The sequence below is a fragment of the Acomys russatus genome, chromosome 15 (assembly GCF_903995435.1).
Source record: "Acomys russatus chromosome 15, mAcoRus1.1, whole genome shotgun sequence".
NCBI lineage: Eukaryota > Metazoa > Chordata > Mammalia > Rodentia > Muridae > Acomys > Acomys russatus.
Window position 1 is genome coordinate 35,892,491 of NC_067151.1, and position 16,210 is coordinate 35,908,700.

The following is a 16,210-nucleotide window of genomic DNA, read 5'->3' on the forward strand; positions in this document are numbered from 1 at the left end:
AATGACCAGGAACTAAGAGGGAAATGAAACTGTCTTCTGTTGCCTTCTTGTTGTTGAGCTTGAAAAAGAAACTGCTCTGTCTAAGAAAACTATCAGTTGTGCTGTTTTCTCTCTTTCTCTCAGAGAAAACAGGAAATGAGTTGCGATAGAAGATTGAATATAGAAACCTTGCAACAGGCTAGCAAAGGACATGTGTACCAGCTTTGGGTAGAGTTGGGGTAGGAGGTACTGATGATGCCTGTGAGAGGCGCAGTCATGCTTGGCTTATGTAAATTAGTGTAGAGGGCCTTGGTAGAGTTCTGAAATTTCTGCTTTAGAGAGACCAAAGGAGGTTGGAAGGGGAAAGAAGCAGTCTGTTGCTGTTGCGCTTCCTTCCTTCCCTCTTTCCTTCCTAGTTCTGCTTTAGTGCCAGACGATAGTCTGCCTTTGTACCAAACCTTTAAGTAGACATTTCTTGCATACAGACTAAAAAAGAGACATTCACTGCTCAGTGTTTCAAAGTACCACTTTGAACATCAACACCACTTCAAAGTGGCATCTTAAGAGAGATTATTTTATTGCCTCTGTTTAACTTCATATACAGTGTTCTGCCATCTGGTAAATAGTCTTCATTTTCAGTTATTGTTTAATTCGTTGTCTATATACCAGAAGTTAGCCAACTGTATTTGAGGCTAATGGAAATTTGTGTACATATGCATGTGAACACGCATGACTTTTTTTTTTTTATGACTTTGTCTTAAAGGCTTAAAAATTAAGTATTGGGAGAGCAATGATGTAGGCCATGAAAACTTTATATTAAGAGTATATTATTACTTGTGCACATGGCATTGAAAGCTTTCACTTAGAACCAGCACTGAATACCAGGACTTTTCTTTCTAAATTGCAAGACTCAATGGTATCTTTTCAGTTGAGGTTTTATGACATTACATGTATCAATAATGGAACCTATTTGTGCAAATGAGCAAAGAAAAATGCACTTGGGAATTCAGAGCGAGGCCTACTTCCTCTGTTCTTTTGTGTTTGTTTTGGTCCTAGGGAGACTGAATTAATGCATTAGTATCATGTTTTTAAGTACTTTGTACACAGGACACTAAGTCCAACCCTTTTAGTTATGGAGCAGTGACACTAGGGAATTGAAAATTAAATCAGAACTTGGATTTTTCATGTATACTTATGACACATGTAAGAGCAATTGTAGAGAAGGCCCCATCCCGTGGTTAGCTTGTGCTTGTGAGAATAGATACTGAAAAATAAGGAGGTCTAATTAATTTGCTAGTTCTTATTCATATCATATTTGGTCTAATTTACCAGAGGTGGAATTTTAACATGTGTTTTACTGGCACTTCTTTTATGTATGTGAATGTGTATGGTATGAGTGAAGGTCAGAAAACAACCTCAAGTATCATTCTTCTAGAACCTTCCACCATGTCTATTTATGAGTTTTTTTTTTTTTTTTTTTTAATTCTTCTTCTATTTTTAGACATGGCCGTCTACTGGCTTGTAACTCAACAGCTGGTTGCATGAGGTATTCTATCTCTGCCTTCTCAGTGCTGTGATTACAAGCAGATATTACCACTCATAGCTTTAAAAAAAAAAACGAAAAACAAACAAACAAAAACATGGCTTCTGCGATCTGCACTCAGAGGCTCACACTTTCAGGACAAGGCATTTACTAACTGAGCTGTCTTCCTTGCCCAATTCCAGCTCATCTTACTATTTTATTTATTCTGGCACCACCATCTGTTGTATCAGATTAAAACATGACAACTTACTTTGTCTCTGTATTTAACTTACTGTTCAAAGTGAAGTCCACTTTTGACGTAATTTTCTAAAGCATTACGTCTGCCATTAATAAATAGAGTAGCATGGGTCTTTAGGCCTTCAAGAGCGAAACGAGAGACATTTGTTGTCTGAGCTAACAATTCCCACATGAAGCTGAGTCGCAAAGCTCCACCTGAGTTGCTACTCACCATTTAGCATGCTGTGCTGGTTGAACTCTTGTAACCCAACCATTACTTTTTGTTTTTAAATTTGTCTTTGTAAATATATAGATGCAACCCCATTTCTAGATGCTTTAATTTTGTTCTTAGTTGTTAAGAGAGCAAGAGTTCTCCCCCAAAATTAACAAGATTGTGTATATATATAATTGATTTAGAAAAATACAGAGATGAGTCAAAAAGCCAGTGAAATTGCTCAGAGGAGAAAAGAACTTGACACCAAGCCTCATCATCTGAATTTGATTTCTGGAGGAGAGAGTGCCCACAAATTTTTCTTTGATTTCCCCAAGTGTTCCATGGTGAAAGCATATGAACACATAAAAATAAATAATGCATATATTTTAAAAGCCTATAACATGTCCTGTTTAATCATAGTGGGCCTTGGCTGTGCTCCATAATGATTCACTGTTGATACTGAATTTTAAAAGTTACTTAGTGGTAAACATTCATGAAGGCACTTTATGATAGCCAGAATCTAGTCATTGTCACTACAATTGATAAATAATGGCATATATTCACACATTGGAATAATGTATTTGAGAATTGTTAATTTTTAGAACAAATTCAAATTGCCTTAACAATGAAGTGATCTTAAAACGTAACATTGATGGAAGTTCCTACCCTCCCAAAATGGATGATGTCCAGACCTGTCCTTTGGGAAAGGGAAAGGTGCTTAGAGTGACATAAGTGGGTTCCTGAGGTATTACTTCATGATTTGATCTCATTCTGTTTTGTGAAAATGCATAGCGTATATGCTGCTTTCGTCTATCTGTGCTAATACTTCAATAAAAATACCCATAAAAATCTAGGGACATGGGAGGTATCTTAGTAAAGTTCCAGGATCCACATGAAAATAACTGGGCATGATGGAGCATGCTAGGGAGGAGTGGATATAAGCAGGCATCTTGTGCTCCACTTGGTGAGTTTTGGCCAGTAAGAGGCTCTGTCCCAAAGTGAAATAAGAGAAGATAAAATAAGATGCTGATAATACCTGAGGGATGACACAAGATATTTTCCTCTGGCCTCCATACACATATGTACAAACATGTGAACATGCATACATACATACACAAATCAAAAAACCTGTCTTTAAAAAAAACATGAAGAGCTTGATTTAAGTAGAGCGTAACACAGTTTCTTTATCCATTCTTCAACTGAGGAACATTTAGGCTGTTCCCAGGTTGTGGCTATTATGAATAAGGCCGCTATGAACATGGTAAACTATGGTACATTTACACTATAAAATACTACTCAGCTATTTAAAAACAAGGAAATCCAAAAGTTGTGGACAAATGGATGGAACTAGAAATGGTCATACTGAGTGAGTTAATCCAGAAGCAGAAAGATTCACATGGTATATACTCAGTTATAATTGGACACTAGGCCAAGAGGCATGTCCCATGAAAGTCTTCACTTACCAGGAGATTGGGATAGATGTGAGGACATCCTATTAGGACTCTAGGCGAGAGAAGTATGAGAGAATGGGGAAATCGAAGGATCCAGAGGGTCCTAGAAACCTACAAGAAGAACGTCATGATGGGCAGATCTGGGCCCAGGGGTTCTGCTCAAATTACTGCACCAACCGAAGACTATACATGCAGTAAACATTAAACCCCTACTCAGATCTAGCCAATGGACAGGACATTCTCCACAGTCCAGTGGAGAGCAGGGACTGACTCTGACACGAACTCTGGTTCCCCATATTTGACCACTTCCCCTTGGTGGGGAGGCCTGGTGGCACTCAAAGAAAGAATAAACAGGCTAGCAAGATGAGACTTGATAGCCTATGATCATATAGTGGGGGAGGAGGTCCCCCTTGGTCACAGACATAGGGGAGGGGAAAAGGGTGAAAGCGGGAGGGAGGGAGGAACGGGAGAATACAAGGGATGAGATAATAATTGAGATGTAATCTGAATAAATCAATTAAATAATGAAAAAAGAATGATCAATATATATTAATAAAGAAAACTCTGGTATTGAAAAAAAATTAACAACAACAACAAAATAGTGGACCACAACACCTCTTGTGTTTATTTAGGTGGGGATGAAGGACAGAAAGCCAGGAAGAGCAAGCAAGAAGCTTTTCCAACTCCGGAAACTGTGTTCACGAAACTCCAGCTCCTCTCATACTTTGATCAGCATCAAGTGACATCTCAGGTAGCCATTCAAGGCTGTTTTTCACACATCTCAGATATTCTCATTTCCCTAAAAAATGTCAAGTAGGCTACTTCCAGCATTAATTTTTATAAATGAGGCTTATACACTTGGAAGTGTCAGGCTGCCTCTTTTCAAAATGTGTTTTCATTATGTATGTTTGCCTTATAGTAATCAGCAGTATATAAAAGTAATTCCTAATGTGCTTATTATCTGACAGTGCTCACCCAATATCACTGTTGGTGGAGGAGAAACTTGCTGATGATTCAGTTAAAATACTGTGAAGTTGAGACAAAATCCATTGTTGCTCAGTTAGCACGTCTCTTTGATGATTAGCACTTTTGGGTGCTTCCTCTTTGGAGTCACCAGTATATAGATTATACTGCTGTTTGCCCTATAATTCTTTCAAATGATGATTGTAAGAATGCTGCTTTGTGTACATTTTGATTTCTGTGGAAACACATTCAGGTTTCTAAGTAGAATCATATTAATTCCTGTGTGTTAGTTTAAAAATCAAAGTAATTTATCTAACCAAAGCATCACGGGGATCACCTGTCGGTTGTGTGATTTCCCTTGCTTTTGTTTGAGCAGATCTCCAACAATGTGCTGGAACAGATCACAAGCTTTGCGTCTGGAACATCCTATCACCTCCCTTTGGCTCACCATATTCAGCTCATCTTTGATCTCATGGAGCCAGCACTGAACATCAACGGACTAATTGACTTTGCCATACAGGTGTCACATTTAGGAAAGCAAACCTACCAGATGTTTTATTTGTTGATTTTTAAAACCAGGATATTGTTATATTGTTGAGCTGGTCTGACTCCTCCATCTGAAGTGGCCGCCCTGTTTAGTCCCTGAGTAGCTACAGTTACAAGCTTGTGACCTGGCTTACATTTACTTAAAAATTGTTTAGATTTATTTTATTTTATGTGCATGGGTGTCTTGCGTGCATGCATATGTGCGTAATGTGTGTTCCTGCTGCCTACAGAGTTCAATAGAGGGCACTGGCTCTCTTGGAAGTTACAGATGTTTATGAGATCCCATGTGGGTGTTGGGTACTGAACCTGGGTCCTCTGAAAGAGCTGCTAGTGCTGTTAACCACGGAGCCATCTGTCAGCCCCTTATGATGCTTCAAAACATGTATATGCTATGAATATTTTTATATCAAGTTAATTATACCTATGTCCTCAAACATCATTTTTTGATGGTAGAAACTAGGATCCTTTCCCTAATTTTGCCAGGTACAATGCATGCTGTTACCTGGCACCACCCTGCATTATTACAGCACATATGAATATCTTGCTCCTATTTAATTGAACTTAATATTCATTGATTGGCCTTTCTTAATCACTTCTCTACCCCAGGCCTTTTGGAAGCACTTTCACGCCTTTGGATATGCAGTTTCATTGCATTAAAACTGTTTTAAGCACTTAGTGTATTTTAAAGCATTTAAGACTTGCCAAGTTGACAGTTTTCCTATTAAGTTATAATTGCTGCTACCTCTTATTTAAAACTATATTAACTTCAGGAGTTTATTCTGCTTGGGAAATGATGAAATATTTTCTCTATAGTAAAATTTATTAGCAAAGAGCAAATTTTTTTTTCTAAAAATCATTATAATTTCATTTGTTTCACTATAGTTAGACACATTTTAATTCATTTATACCTCGTGTTAATGTACAGACATTAGGCTTGATTTTTTTTTTTAATTATATAGTAGCTCCCAGCTTTATAAAATATAAGAAAGTAGTTATTGCCTCCATTGCATCATTGCTTTCAAAGGAAAGAGAAAAGTAGAACCACTAAAAACAAACAAACAAAAAACAAAACTAAACAAAAAGCCGGCAGAAGAATGGGCTAGTTCTTTAAAACAGCCCTGTCCAAGACTTTGGGCTATCAGAAAGTTTTGGCAACTGTCTCAGCACTGATTACATCCTGGTGATATAGACAGGACATTTGTTTAAATTAGTAAAGGCTTCAGAGTAAATACCATCAAAACCTAGTGTGTTTCCTGGTGCCAAAGGGTACAGAGGTGCATCAGTGGTTCAGTGAAGGGGTTCCCGTGTGTGTTGTCACCTACGTGTTTTCCTCTGGCCTCTCCTGCTGCAGCTGTTGAATGAACTGAGTGTGGTGGAAGCAGAGCTGCTCTTGAAGTCTTCCAGCCTGGCAGGAAGCTACACCACAGGGCTTTGTGTCTGCATCGTGGCCGTGCTCAGGCGGTATCACAGTTGCCTGATCCTCAATCCTGACCAGACAGCCCAGGTGTTTGAAGGGTGGGTACATCAGTGGCTTTGTTGTTTTCTAACCCAAAAAGGTAGAATTCATAGCGGAATAGAGTGCTTTTGAGAGAAAAATTGTGCTGAGTTTTAAAATGTATTTTTTTGTTTTTGTTTTTAGATTGTTGGTTTGAAGTTGTTTTGATACCATTTCTTTTGATATTTTAAATGTCTTATAAAATATTCAATAAAAGCGTACCTAATAACAGTTTTGCCAAAACTACTTTTGCAGAGGAGGAGATACAGGAAGCGTGTTTGATTGCCTGATTGTTTACTTTTTCTCTCCATCTCCTGGCCATTAACAGCCCCTTTCTCATTTATGCTGCACAACAAACTGCACTTACTGCAAGCAGTGAATACTAGTCACTCTTCATCTATTTTCAGTTTATGTTTGAAAAAAATCAGAAACTAAATAAGCTCTGTAACACATTTACACTGCAGAAACGTCATCATCTTCTCCCTAGTAAATTACAGCTGTCTGTGTCATTTAACAGTGGAAATGATGTGCCCGGCATTGCACAGTTAATAAGTCTTACAGATTTTCACTAGTACTCTTAACTGGAAGTTGACTCGTTATCTGTTTTATCAATACTATTCTTTTAAAACCATTCATTCATTCAATTTTAAAATAATAATTCATTCAATAACTCATTCATTCATTCAATTTTAAAATAATAATAATTCATTCAATAACTCATGCACTGGTCACAGACTCATACTGAGCTGGAAAAGGTATTTTTCTTTGACTGTTTTTAGATTGTTAGTTTGAAATTGTTTTAATATTATTTATTTTGACATTTAAAATATTGAGTTAAATATTCATAAATTTATATTTGCCTTAACTTTGTTATATTTTTTACCTCATGCATAATGCTCTAGTTTGCTTTTTGTTGCTGTAGTAAATACCACAACCAAAACCAACCTTAACAAAGAGGTTCTTTTGGTGGTATTGTTTGTTTGTTTGTTTTTAGTTTATACTGTATAGTTGTATCATTGAGGCACACCAAGAGAGGAGCTCTGGATGTAAGAATTTATTGGCTTGTTTCCTTTGGCTTACTCAGCTAGCTTCCCTATACAGGCCACCCAGTAGGAGAAAAAGGATCCCAAGTGCAGGCAAAAGATTCAGAGACAATACACGCTCCCACTGTTGGAAATCCTACAAGAACACCAAGCTACAGAACCATAACATATATATAGGTAACCTAGGTCAGACCCATTAACGCTCCCTGATTGTTGGTCCAGTCTTTGTTAGTTCCTATGAGCCCTGCTTAATTGATTCCGAGGGCCATTTTATTGTGATAATCTTGACCTGTCTGGCTTCTACAATCTTTCCTTACCCTCTTCTGTAGGATTTGGCTGCAAGTCTCTACATTTGCTCTCATCAGTTGCTGGATGAAGCCTCTCTGATGACAGCTGTGATAAGCTCTGGCCTATGAGTAGATTAGATTATTATTAGGGATCACTGACTACTTTTTTGTCAGTTGCGTTTGGTTCTAGCTTAGGTCTCTAGGGTATCTAGCCTCTGGTTACTGGCCATCCAGGCAGTAGCTAATGTGGGCTCCCTCTCATGGAGTAGGTCTCAAGCTGGACCAGTCATTGGTTGACTGCTGTCAAGAGTTCTGCACCACCTTTACCCCAGCACATCTTGAAGGCAGATCAAAATGTAGGTGGAAGGCTTTGTGGCTACATTGGTCTCCCAGTCCCACTACTGGAAGACTTGCTTAGTTACAGGAGGTGGCCATTTCAGGCTTCATATCCCTCATTACTAGGAGTCTTTGCTAGGGTCTCACTGGTAGATTCCAGGGAGTTTTAAATGCACCAGGTTTCTGCCTTGCCCCTCAATTTTCCCTCAATTCCAGTAGTCTCTCCCAGTATTCCTTCCCTCCAGCTCCCTCACTGCCCCACACACCTGATCCCTCCAGTTTCTGTCCCCAACTGCCCCCAGCCCACCCTCTAAATATGTTCTATTTTCCTCCTCAAGGAGATTCTCATACCCCCCATTGAACCTTCCTTGTTACTTAGCTTCTCTGGGTCTGTGAATTACAGCATTATTGTCCATTTACTTTATAGTTAATGTCCACTTATAAGCTGGTACATATCTCAATAGGACCAAATGGCAGCTTACAGAATAGGAAAAGATTTTTACCAACTCCACATCTGATACAGGGTTAATATCCAAAATATATAAATAACTCAAGAAACTATGAATAATCTATACCAACAAATGAATAATCTAATTAAAATTTGGAATACAGATCTGAACATAGAATTCTCAACAGGGGCTCTCAAATAGCTTAAGAAATGTTCAACGTCCCTAGCCATCAGGAAAATGTAAATCAAAATGACTTTGAAATTCCATCATACACCTTTCAGAATGGCTAAGATCCAAAACACAAGTGACAGCACATGCTGCCGAGGATGTGGAGCAAGGGGACCACTCTCATTTCTGTTGTACAGTGAGTTTGAAAATCAATGTAGTGATTTCTCAGAAATTTGGGACTAGTTTTACCATCCTGGGTATATGCCCCAAAGACACTTTATTCTACCACAGGGACCCTTGCTTAACTACGTTCATTGTGGCTTTCTTGATAATATCCAGAAACTGGAAACAATCTATGTCCCTCAACTAAAGAATAAATTTTTAAAAATGTGGTACATTTACATAGTGGAGTATTACTTATATGTTAAAAAAAATGACATCCAAAAATTTGCAGGCAAATAGATAGAACTAGGAATAAAAAAAACCACCCTGAGTGAGGTAACCCAAGCCCAGAAAGACAAACATGGTATGTTTCCCTCTTTTAGAGTCACTAAAAGGCTCCGACTGGTGACATTCCTTCAGACTAGCTAGGATCCTGCTCTGCTGTTCCTTCAGTCTCCTGGCATCCACCTCTAATCCTGGAGAATCCCTGTCCCTAATGATCCTGCACATTGCAGACCACCTCTTGACTTTCCTAGTCATCTAAGTGGTGGAGAGTGGCTCACTATGCCTAGGGAAACCTCTCCTTTCCCTAGTCAGGTCGCTTCACCTAACAGTCCTGTTTATACAGTGATGGTGGTGATATGGACGATTATTAGACTCTTTTCAGGGTCTGAGTCACAGTTTGTGACACTGTTCGTAACATGCTATGTGAAGTCCTATGTCAGATACAGCGTGGTGGTGGCAGGGTGAGACACATGGTGTTCCCTTTTATGCCATACTGACATCCATGTAGTATGGACAGAGCAGTCCATGGTTTTGAGTGGAGGACAACGGTCCTGGTGTGGATACTCCTGAAAGAAAGGCATTATTGTAAAGGCTGCCTCTAAAGAGAATGTAGTTTTATCTTTTTACATAAGATAAACCAAGATAAATTTGACTGTAGTTAGGATAAACAAGAAGAATAACGTTGCAAACCATGGATTCATCAAGTTCAGCAGATTTTTTGAACTTAAGATTCAGTTTTTTTTTTTTTCCAAACTAGTGAACTTGCCAATGGATTGAATTTATGAAACTTTGTACTGACTTGAACTTTTCTGCCTAGTCTTTCTTTCTGTGTCCTAGTCATAGCAGTTTAAGTGATGGAGTTTTGAGTGTTCATCATGGTGCTGGTGAAACCCTTTCACTTTTGTTTCTTATTTTAAGTGATATTTCTGAGGGTTAAAAAAAAAAAAAACAACCTCTAGATTCAGCATAACAACAACTGCTGTCTAATAACTTCATACTTTTTATGAAAAATCATGTTTCTTTTTCTAGTGTCTGATGCATATTTTTTAAGTACTAGGTGGATGCACTCACAACTTAAAGAATTCATTAGTTAGTCACATAATGTCAAGGCGTGATGTTTTTATTCCTGTGTTTCTGACCTCAGGTTGTGTGGCGTGGTGAAGCATGTGGTCAACCCGTCGGAATGCTCTTCCCCTGAAAGGTGTATCCTGGCCTACCTCTATGACCTCTACATATCCTGCAGTCACCTCAGAAGTAAATTTGGAGACCTTTTCAGGTGAGCAGGAGCACACTAAAAAAAAACCACAGACATGATCACACCTCTGGTTTTTACTCATCCCACTGCTGTATGCATCCTATGTACTATTGTAAGCTAGTCTAAAGTATTTGATCTACTCAGGACTCATTTAAACAGAATACTAAAATCCCTAGTGACAGTAAGTAAAGGCATGTGATTTCAAGACTCTTTTTAAGAGTCTGTAGGTTAACAGTGATTTTTAGGTGACAAACTGTAGATTACCCGTGAAACGGTCACTTTAACATTCTTTTAGAAGTTTTAGATAAGCCATATTGAAGTCACGATAAAAATTTGGTGTATGTTTCTATTTTAATTTAAAATACAATTTACATTTTTAAATCCTCACAAAAGACTCATTAAAGGCAACGCTATTGTGGCGGATTCTTTGTTTCCATGTCTTGCTTTTTTAGCAGACTTTTCATGCTACTTTGGCTTTAGCATTCTGTGTGCATCATAAAGTAGCAAGTCTTCCCACTTCCTAGAGATTCATTAAGGCTCTATACCCGTAACCTTCTACCGTGTTCCAACTTGGAGTTTTCAGTTTTATTTTGTCCCTTTTTAAAATCAGCTTACTCTTTAACAAATCACTTCTTCATGTGTGGATGAGATTTTGAAAGGCAACCTACTGCTTCTCTAAATATCACTTAATCAACATGAGTTGAAAGCAATTATTTGCATGACCAATTTTATTCAGTCTCAGTTACAATTTGATGAGTATTGATGTTGGTGGCACAGCAGAGGTATACCTGTGTTTATTATGAGGCAGGGCTGTTGAATCTGCAGCCGACCTGTTTGCTATTATGCCTTTAGACTGCAGCCATTATCCTGTCGGTTAATTGTGTTACTTTAGGAACATTTCTTTTTTTAATGAGTCCAAAAGTTTTTAGCTTTTTAAACTTTATACTTCTCTCTACTCAGAACTCTGATTCAGAGTTCATACTGAATTAATTTTTGCAGTAGTTAGTGCTTCCTGTAAGAACACAATGTTGTTTGTGTAACTATGGCTACAGTTTCTTAAGTAAAAACATTCTGTATTTTGCCTTTGCTTCGACCTCACTTGGAACATTTTTTTTTTCCAGAGTTTTTTTGCATGCTTACTTCTTCATTTGGGTCTCTACTTTCTTAATTGTCAATTTAAGTAGGATCCTCAATTCCTTTTATCTATTACTTAACATTGTTATGCCAAGAGGTAGCACAGGAGCTAGATATTAAGTTCCTGAATAGGAATTTTAGCGGGGAATAATGTGGAATTGGGAATCCAGAAGGAATATGGAAGTCATGTCAGCTGCAGTTTGCTCTGCTCCTCCTTGCCTTATATTCAGTTTGCTCATAAATACCCTGAATTTTGACTTTCTTGTATGTATCACATTTGACCATGCTTCAGTGCCCACACCACTGCCGTCACAGGCATCTCTTTCTCGGAGCAACTTGCAGAGTCCTTCTCACTGGCTTTACTGCCTTTACCCAGACTCCCTGTGGCACATTGTCTGCACATCTGTTGAGGCGACTCTTTTAAACAACAACATCTGCGAAGTATCCATGGTTACCATCTATGCAATACAAAACTCACAACTCTGATGTGGCCTTTTAAATTTGTTGGCTTCCGTCTCTCTTGTGTTCCTTTCCTTTAGTGTGTTCTCCTCTGTCCTCAGCAGCCTCCCTTCAGGTCCTCACACCAAGGGCACACTCTCCTTGCTGCTGCTGTTCTTCCCTTGCCTGCAGTCTTCCCCAGTTTGGGGCATGTGTATTGTTACACATGCTATAGGTGGTGATCTGTGGGCACCCATGCTCAGTCAGTCACTCTGTAAACCTCAGCCCTGGCTGGTCCTTGTGCATTCTGTATTTACTCTGGGTTCGGCTCCTCTCTATCTTCCAAACCTCTTGAGAGCTCATATTGTTCACTCTTTTATCCCAAAGTTTTGAAACTGGGATAACTCTTAGTAGGCATTACAGCGTTTTGACACAAAAACAATTTGTCTGTACTGCTGTTGCCTTGTTGCACTGCTGTTGATAAAAGATTAGTGGTGTTTAAAAAGAAAACTGGAAAACTATACCATTTGGTTTTAATAACCCTTTGTAAAATGTCTGACTGAGTCCCAGGAAACTTTCCATGGGAATAATGTAATACTAGAAACACTTCATTTTCTTCTACTGCTGCACTTTAAAATTTTAGTTTACATTTCTCCAAGAATATTCTCACTGAAGATAGAGCCCTGGTTTTAATGGTGAACATCCCTACTTTTGTAAGGTAGTACCAGGTGGGGTAACTGAGTTCCTTAAGTAAAGCGCACAGGATTTATTTGTAGGTGTTTATTGGTTTATTGGCTGAGGTGCTGTTAACATCAGCAGAGTGGGCATCACAGGCAAGGAATGAACTGTCCTCAGGAACAAGAGAATCGAATGCACCTTTCTTGGAATATTGTGTCAGAGGTCAGTCTATTCGGAGGTTAGGAAAACATCGAAAAAAGAAGCTAAATGTTCAGGGAGATTTCTGCTAGTACCACAGTAATAAAAATTTTAATAATCTTACCTAAAATGCCATAGAGTTGTGTAGGGAGGAAATTTGGGGGAAGGATAACACTGACCAATTCTACGGCTGCTTGAGTTCCTGTGTGCCAAGCCCTGTGCTGGTTTTTCCATTAAGGTCTTAAATTGTCAGAATCCTGGGAAGTAGAAGTATGTCTTCTTACCCACAAGTGATTGTTCTGATCATTTTTGACATATGATGAAACCCGGATTTAACACATGTATTCTGACCTCAAGGCATGCATTGTTTTCATTGCTCTATCAGGGTTTTCTGAGACATGCAGTTACAGAAGGAACATGTCTGAAGTTTTGGCTTAATTCCCTACGTGTGGGCAGCAGAGAGTGGGAAGGGTGAGAGAATAGTTTTAACAGTAGCCAGCATATTATTAAGACATCGCCTCTCCGCTCGCAAAGTGTGATAAAGCAGATAAGAAACGTAGAGAGGAAAGAAAGGTACAGAGACTCAGTCAGAGTTTAGAGAAGGTGGGATGCGCAGCCAGAGAGGCTCTCCAGAAAAGTCTGGATTTGAGGGCAAAGTGGAGTAGATCTCAAAAGTTACGAAGGAAAAGAAGAAAAGCTTGTAAGTTTTGGTAGATCTTTGTATCATCCTAATAACAGAACTTCCATCTGCCAGGACTTGATCCAAGAAACTGTGCTACATAGTAGAACTCTTGAGTAGAAAGGGGATTTCTCTTATGGACTTAGAATCCACACCAAGAAGGTCTGAATAGTCAAATTCATATGTAATTAAAAAAAAAAAAAAAGAAAGAAAGAAAAAAAGAAAAAACTAGGATTACATCATTGCTTATCTGCAGAGAAACATCAGAGAACATGTTCTGATTCTCTCTTAGTTCTAGCATTCTATATCTGTTCAGATGCTGCCCAGTGAAAATTCTCAGTTGGTAGAGCACATTCTTAAAACACGTTTGTTTGTTTCACAGGAACATTTGAAATACAGGATACAGCCCCAGCTAGCCAGGAGTGAACAGCCCTCTCCTTTTTCAAGTGCTTGGGTTATTGGCATATGAGAAACATGTTATACATTTTTCAGCCATGCTGTAGCAGTTCCTTCACACTATAGAATGTATTATCTCTATTCCCCTCGGACAGTGTGAGCCCCACGAATGCACGAGGTCCACCTCCACTTGTCACAGTTGTGGCCCAGAGCCCATGGTAGCCTTGGCACAGGAGCTACCACTGGACAGCCTACATCCAAAGGCATAGTGTCTGGGATTTGCAGTTAGGACTAAACACTGAATTTTTCCTGTCGTGTAATTGGATTCACTTTTATTCTTAGGTTATAACATTTTGCAGTTTCTCTTAAGAAAGAGACAGCTGTTAAAAAGCTTAGTAAATATATTGATGATTTTAGAGCATATACATGTATGAACATTGAGAAATTAAGCTCAGTAACTACTTCATTTCGTTTTTATTTATAGATTCAAAAACTCTTCATTAAGCAATTGGTATATCTAAGATACTGTTTCCAATGCTGGTTTACAAAGAATTTAAAATTAATAATGTTAGAGTGTGGATTGTCTGGGAAAGACGTGGAGTCGTTGCCAGTTAAGTGGCTTTAAGTGAAGTGGTCTCTTTGGTTGTTTTGTTCTTTTTTAACTATTTGTTTTTCTAAACTTAGTAGTGCCTGTTCAAAAGTAAAGCAGACCATATATAACAATGTAATGCCGGCAAATTCCAACTTACGCTGGGATCCAGACTTCATGATGGATTTTATTGAGAATCCCTCAGCAAGAAGCATCAATTACTCAATGCTGGGCAAGATCCTCAATGACAATGCTGCCAATCGGTACAGCTTTGTGTGCAACACACTCATGAATGTGTGTATGGGACACCAGGATGCCGGCCGGTGAGCTTCTTTGCCCTGAATGCATCAGTAATCAGAGAGGAATTGCTTTCGTGTTTCTTTAGTAGTTACCTGGGCTCACATTTGCTTTCCTTTTATTTTTGTTTACCCCTGCTATATCCTAGTTAATATCCTCAACCTGAGAAACAATGGTTTTGGGGTTCTTAGTTTTGCAGTATATGTATTTTGTGATCCAATTTGAAAAGCATATGCAGTTTTAAACAGGACACTGTATTTTAGGGTAAACTGTACTTGGCCTATTTACAATGCATAATGCCTTTAACTATTCATCATGGTAGTACTAGGGCCCGACCCCAGGATCTTCCACACAGTAGATCCCCTGCCTGTGTCCTTAAGTTTTTGACACCTATTAAATGTAAGGTTTAGTCATAGAATCAAAAGTATGCTAATTCACTTGTGCTACTTCTGTGTTACTTCACAAGGGGGCATTTGTTACATCCTTGCATCTAGGTGATACCTAATGATAACAAAATGCATATTCAATAAAGAAGCCACATGTAATCCTTCCTTGTTTGTACCAATTCACTTTCTGCTGTCTTCTTCCTTTTCTTTCCTAGGATAAACGACATAGCCAATTTCTCCTCTGAGCTGACTGCGTGCTGTACGGTCCTTAGTTCCGAGTGGCTAGGGGTTCTGAAGGCGCTTTGTTGTTCTTCAAACCACGTGTGGGGATTTAATGACGTACTCTGCACAGTAGATGTAAGTTTTCTCTTTAATTTAAAACCACAACTTAAAGTTTAGCCACGAAATTAATAAACTGTAACATAGCAAAGTATTTTTCTGGTGTCATTACCATGGATTAGGTAAATTTTCAAAAAATCAAAATAAACAGGAGGAATAGAAGGAATCCCAACGTGTTCCTTGTTGCCTGATTTCCCGTGGCTAAGGTTTTCAATGGAAACGGTCTCGGACCTGTTTTGTTCTTTCCCAGCTTGGATTCCTCAGCATAGGACACAAAACATTTCATACATGAAGAGAACCAGAATATATTTAATCTAAGGATATAGATTTTGTTGCTTTGCGTAAGAAAATCCATGTGTAGACGCAGAGGCTATTCACTATTTCTCAAAGTATGCCTGTAGAGTGATGGAGTGATGGCCCAAATCATCTATCATGACTTCCTGGTCTTTCATGTTGCCCCATGATGAAAAGGTTTTAAGCATCTATGTGGATTCGTTATCCATTCATGCTTTTATTGTTTCTTGCGTGGTTGTCAGATTTATGTATGCTATTAAAGAAACTTGACAGTCATAAAACTGAAGGCTTATTTTCTGTTTCTGCTGTCTCCCAACTCAATGAATGCACAGTCTGACCTCTTTGTTTTTATTCTATGGATTCAGATATTATTTCTGCAAAATACATTAA

At 38.6% G+C, this 16,210-nt stretch overlaps 1 protein-coding gene and 1 long non-coding RNA gene across 2 annotated transcripts in view; one reads left to right on the plus strand and one right to left on the minus strand.

Moving 5' to 3' along the window:
* Med12l (mediator complex subunit 12L) overlaps positions 1–16,210 on the plus strand; it is a 309,618-nt gene that overhangs the window by 233,511 nt on the left and 59,897 nt on the right. The window contains exons 17-22 of the mRNA XM_051157205.1: positions 4,036–4,154; positions 4,743–4,886; positions 6,264–6,427; positions 10,282–10,413; positions 14,600–14,827; positions 15,403–15,544. Of these exons, the coding sequence (XP_051013162.1) occupies positions 4,036–4,154; positions 4,743–4,886; positions 6,264–6,427; positions 10,282–10,413; positions 14,600–14,827; positions 15,403–15,544 (929 nt within the window). The remainder of the gene's footprint in view (positions 1–4,035; positions 4,155–4,742; positions 4,887–6,263; positions 6,428–10,281; positions 10,414–14,599; positions 14,828–15,402; positions 15,545–16,210) is intronic.
* LOC127199264 (uncharacterized) overlaps positions 1–16,210 on the minus strand; it is a 43,554-nt gene that overhangs the window by 10,223 nt on the left and 17,121 nt on the right. The gene's annotated exons all lie outside the window — the stretch shown is intronic.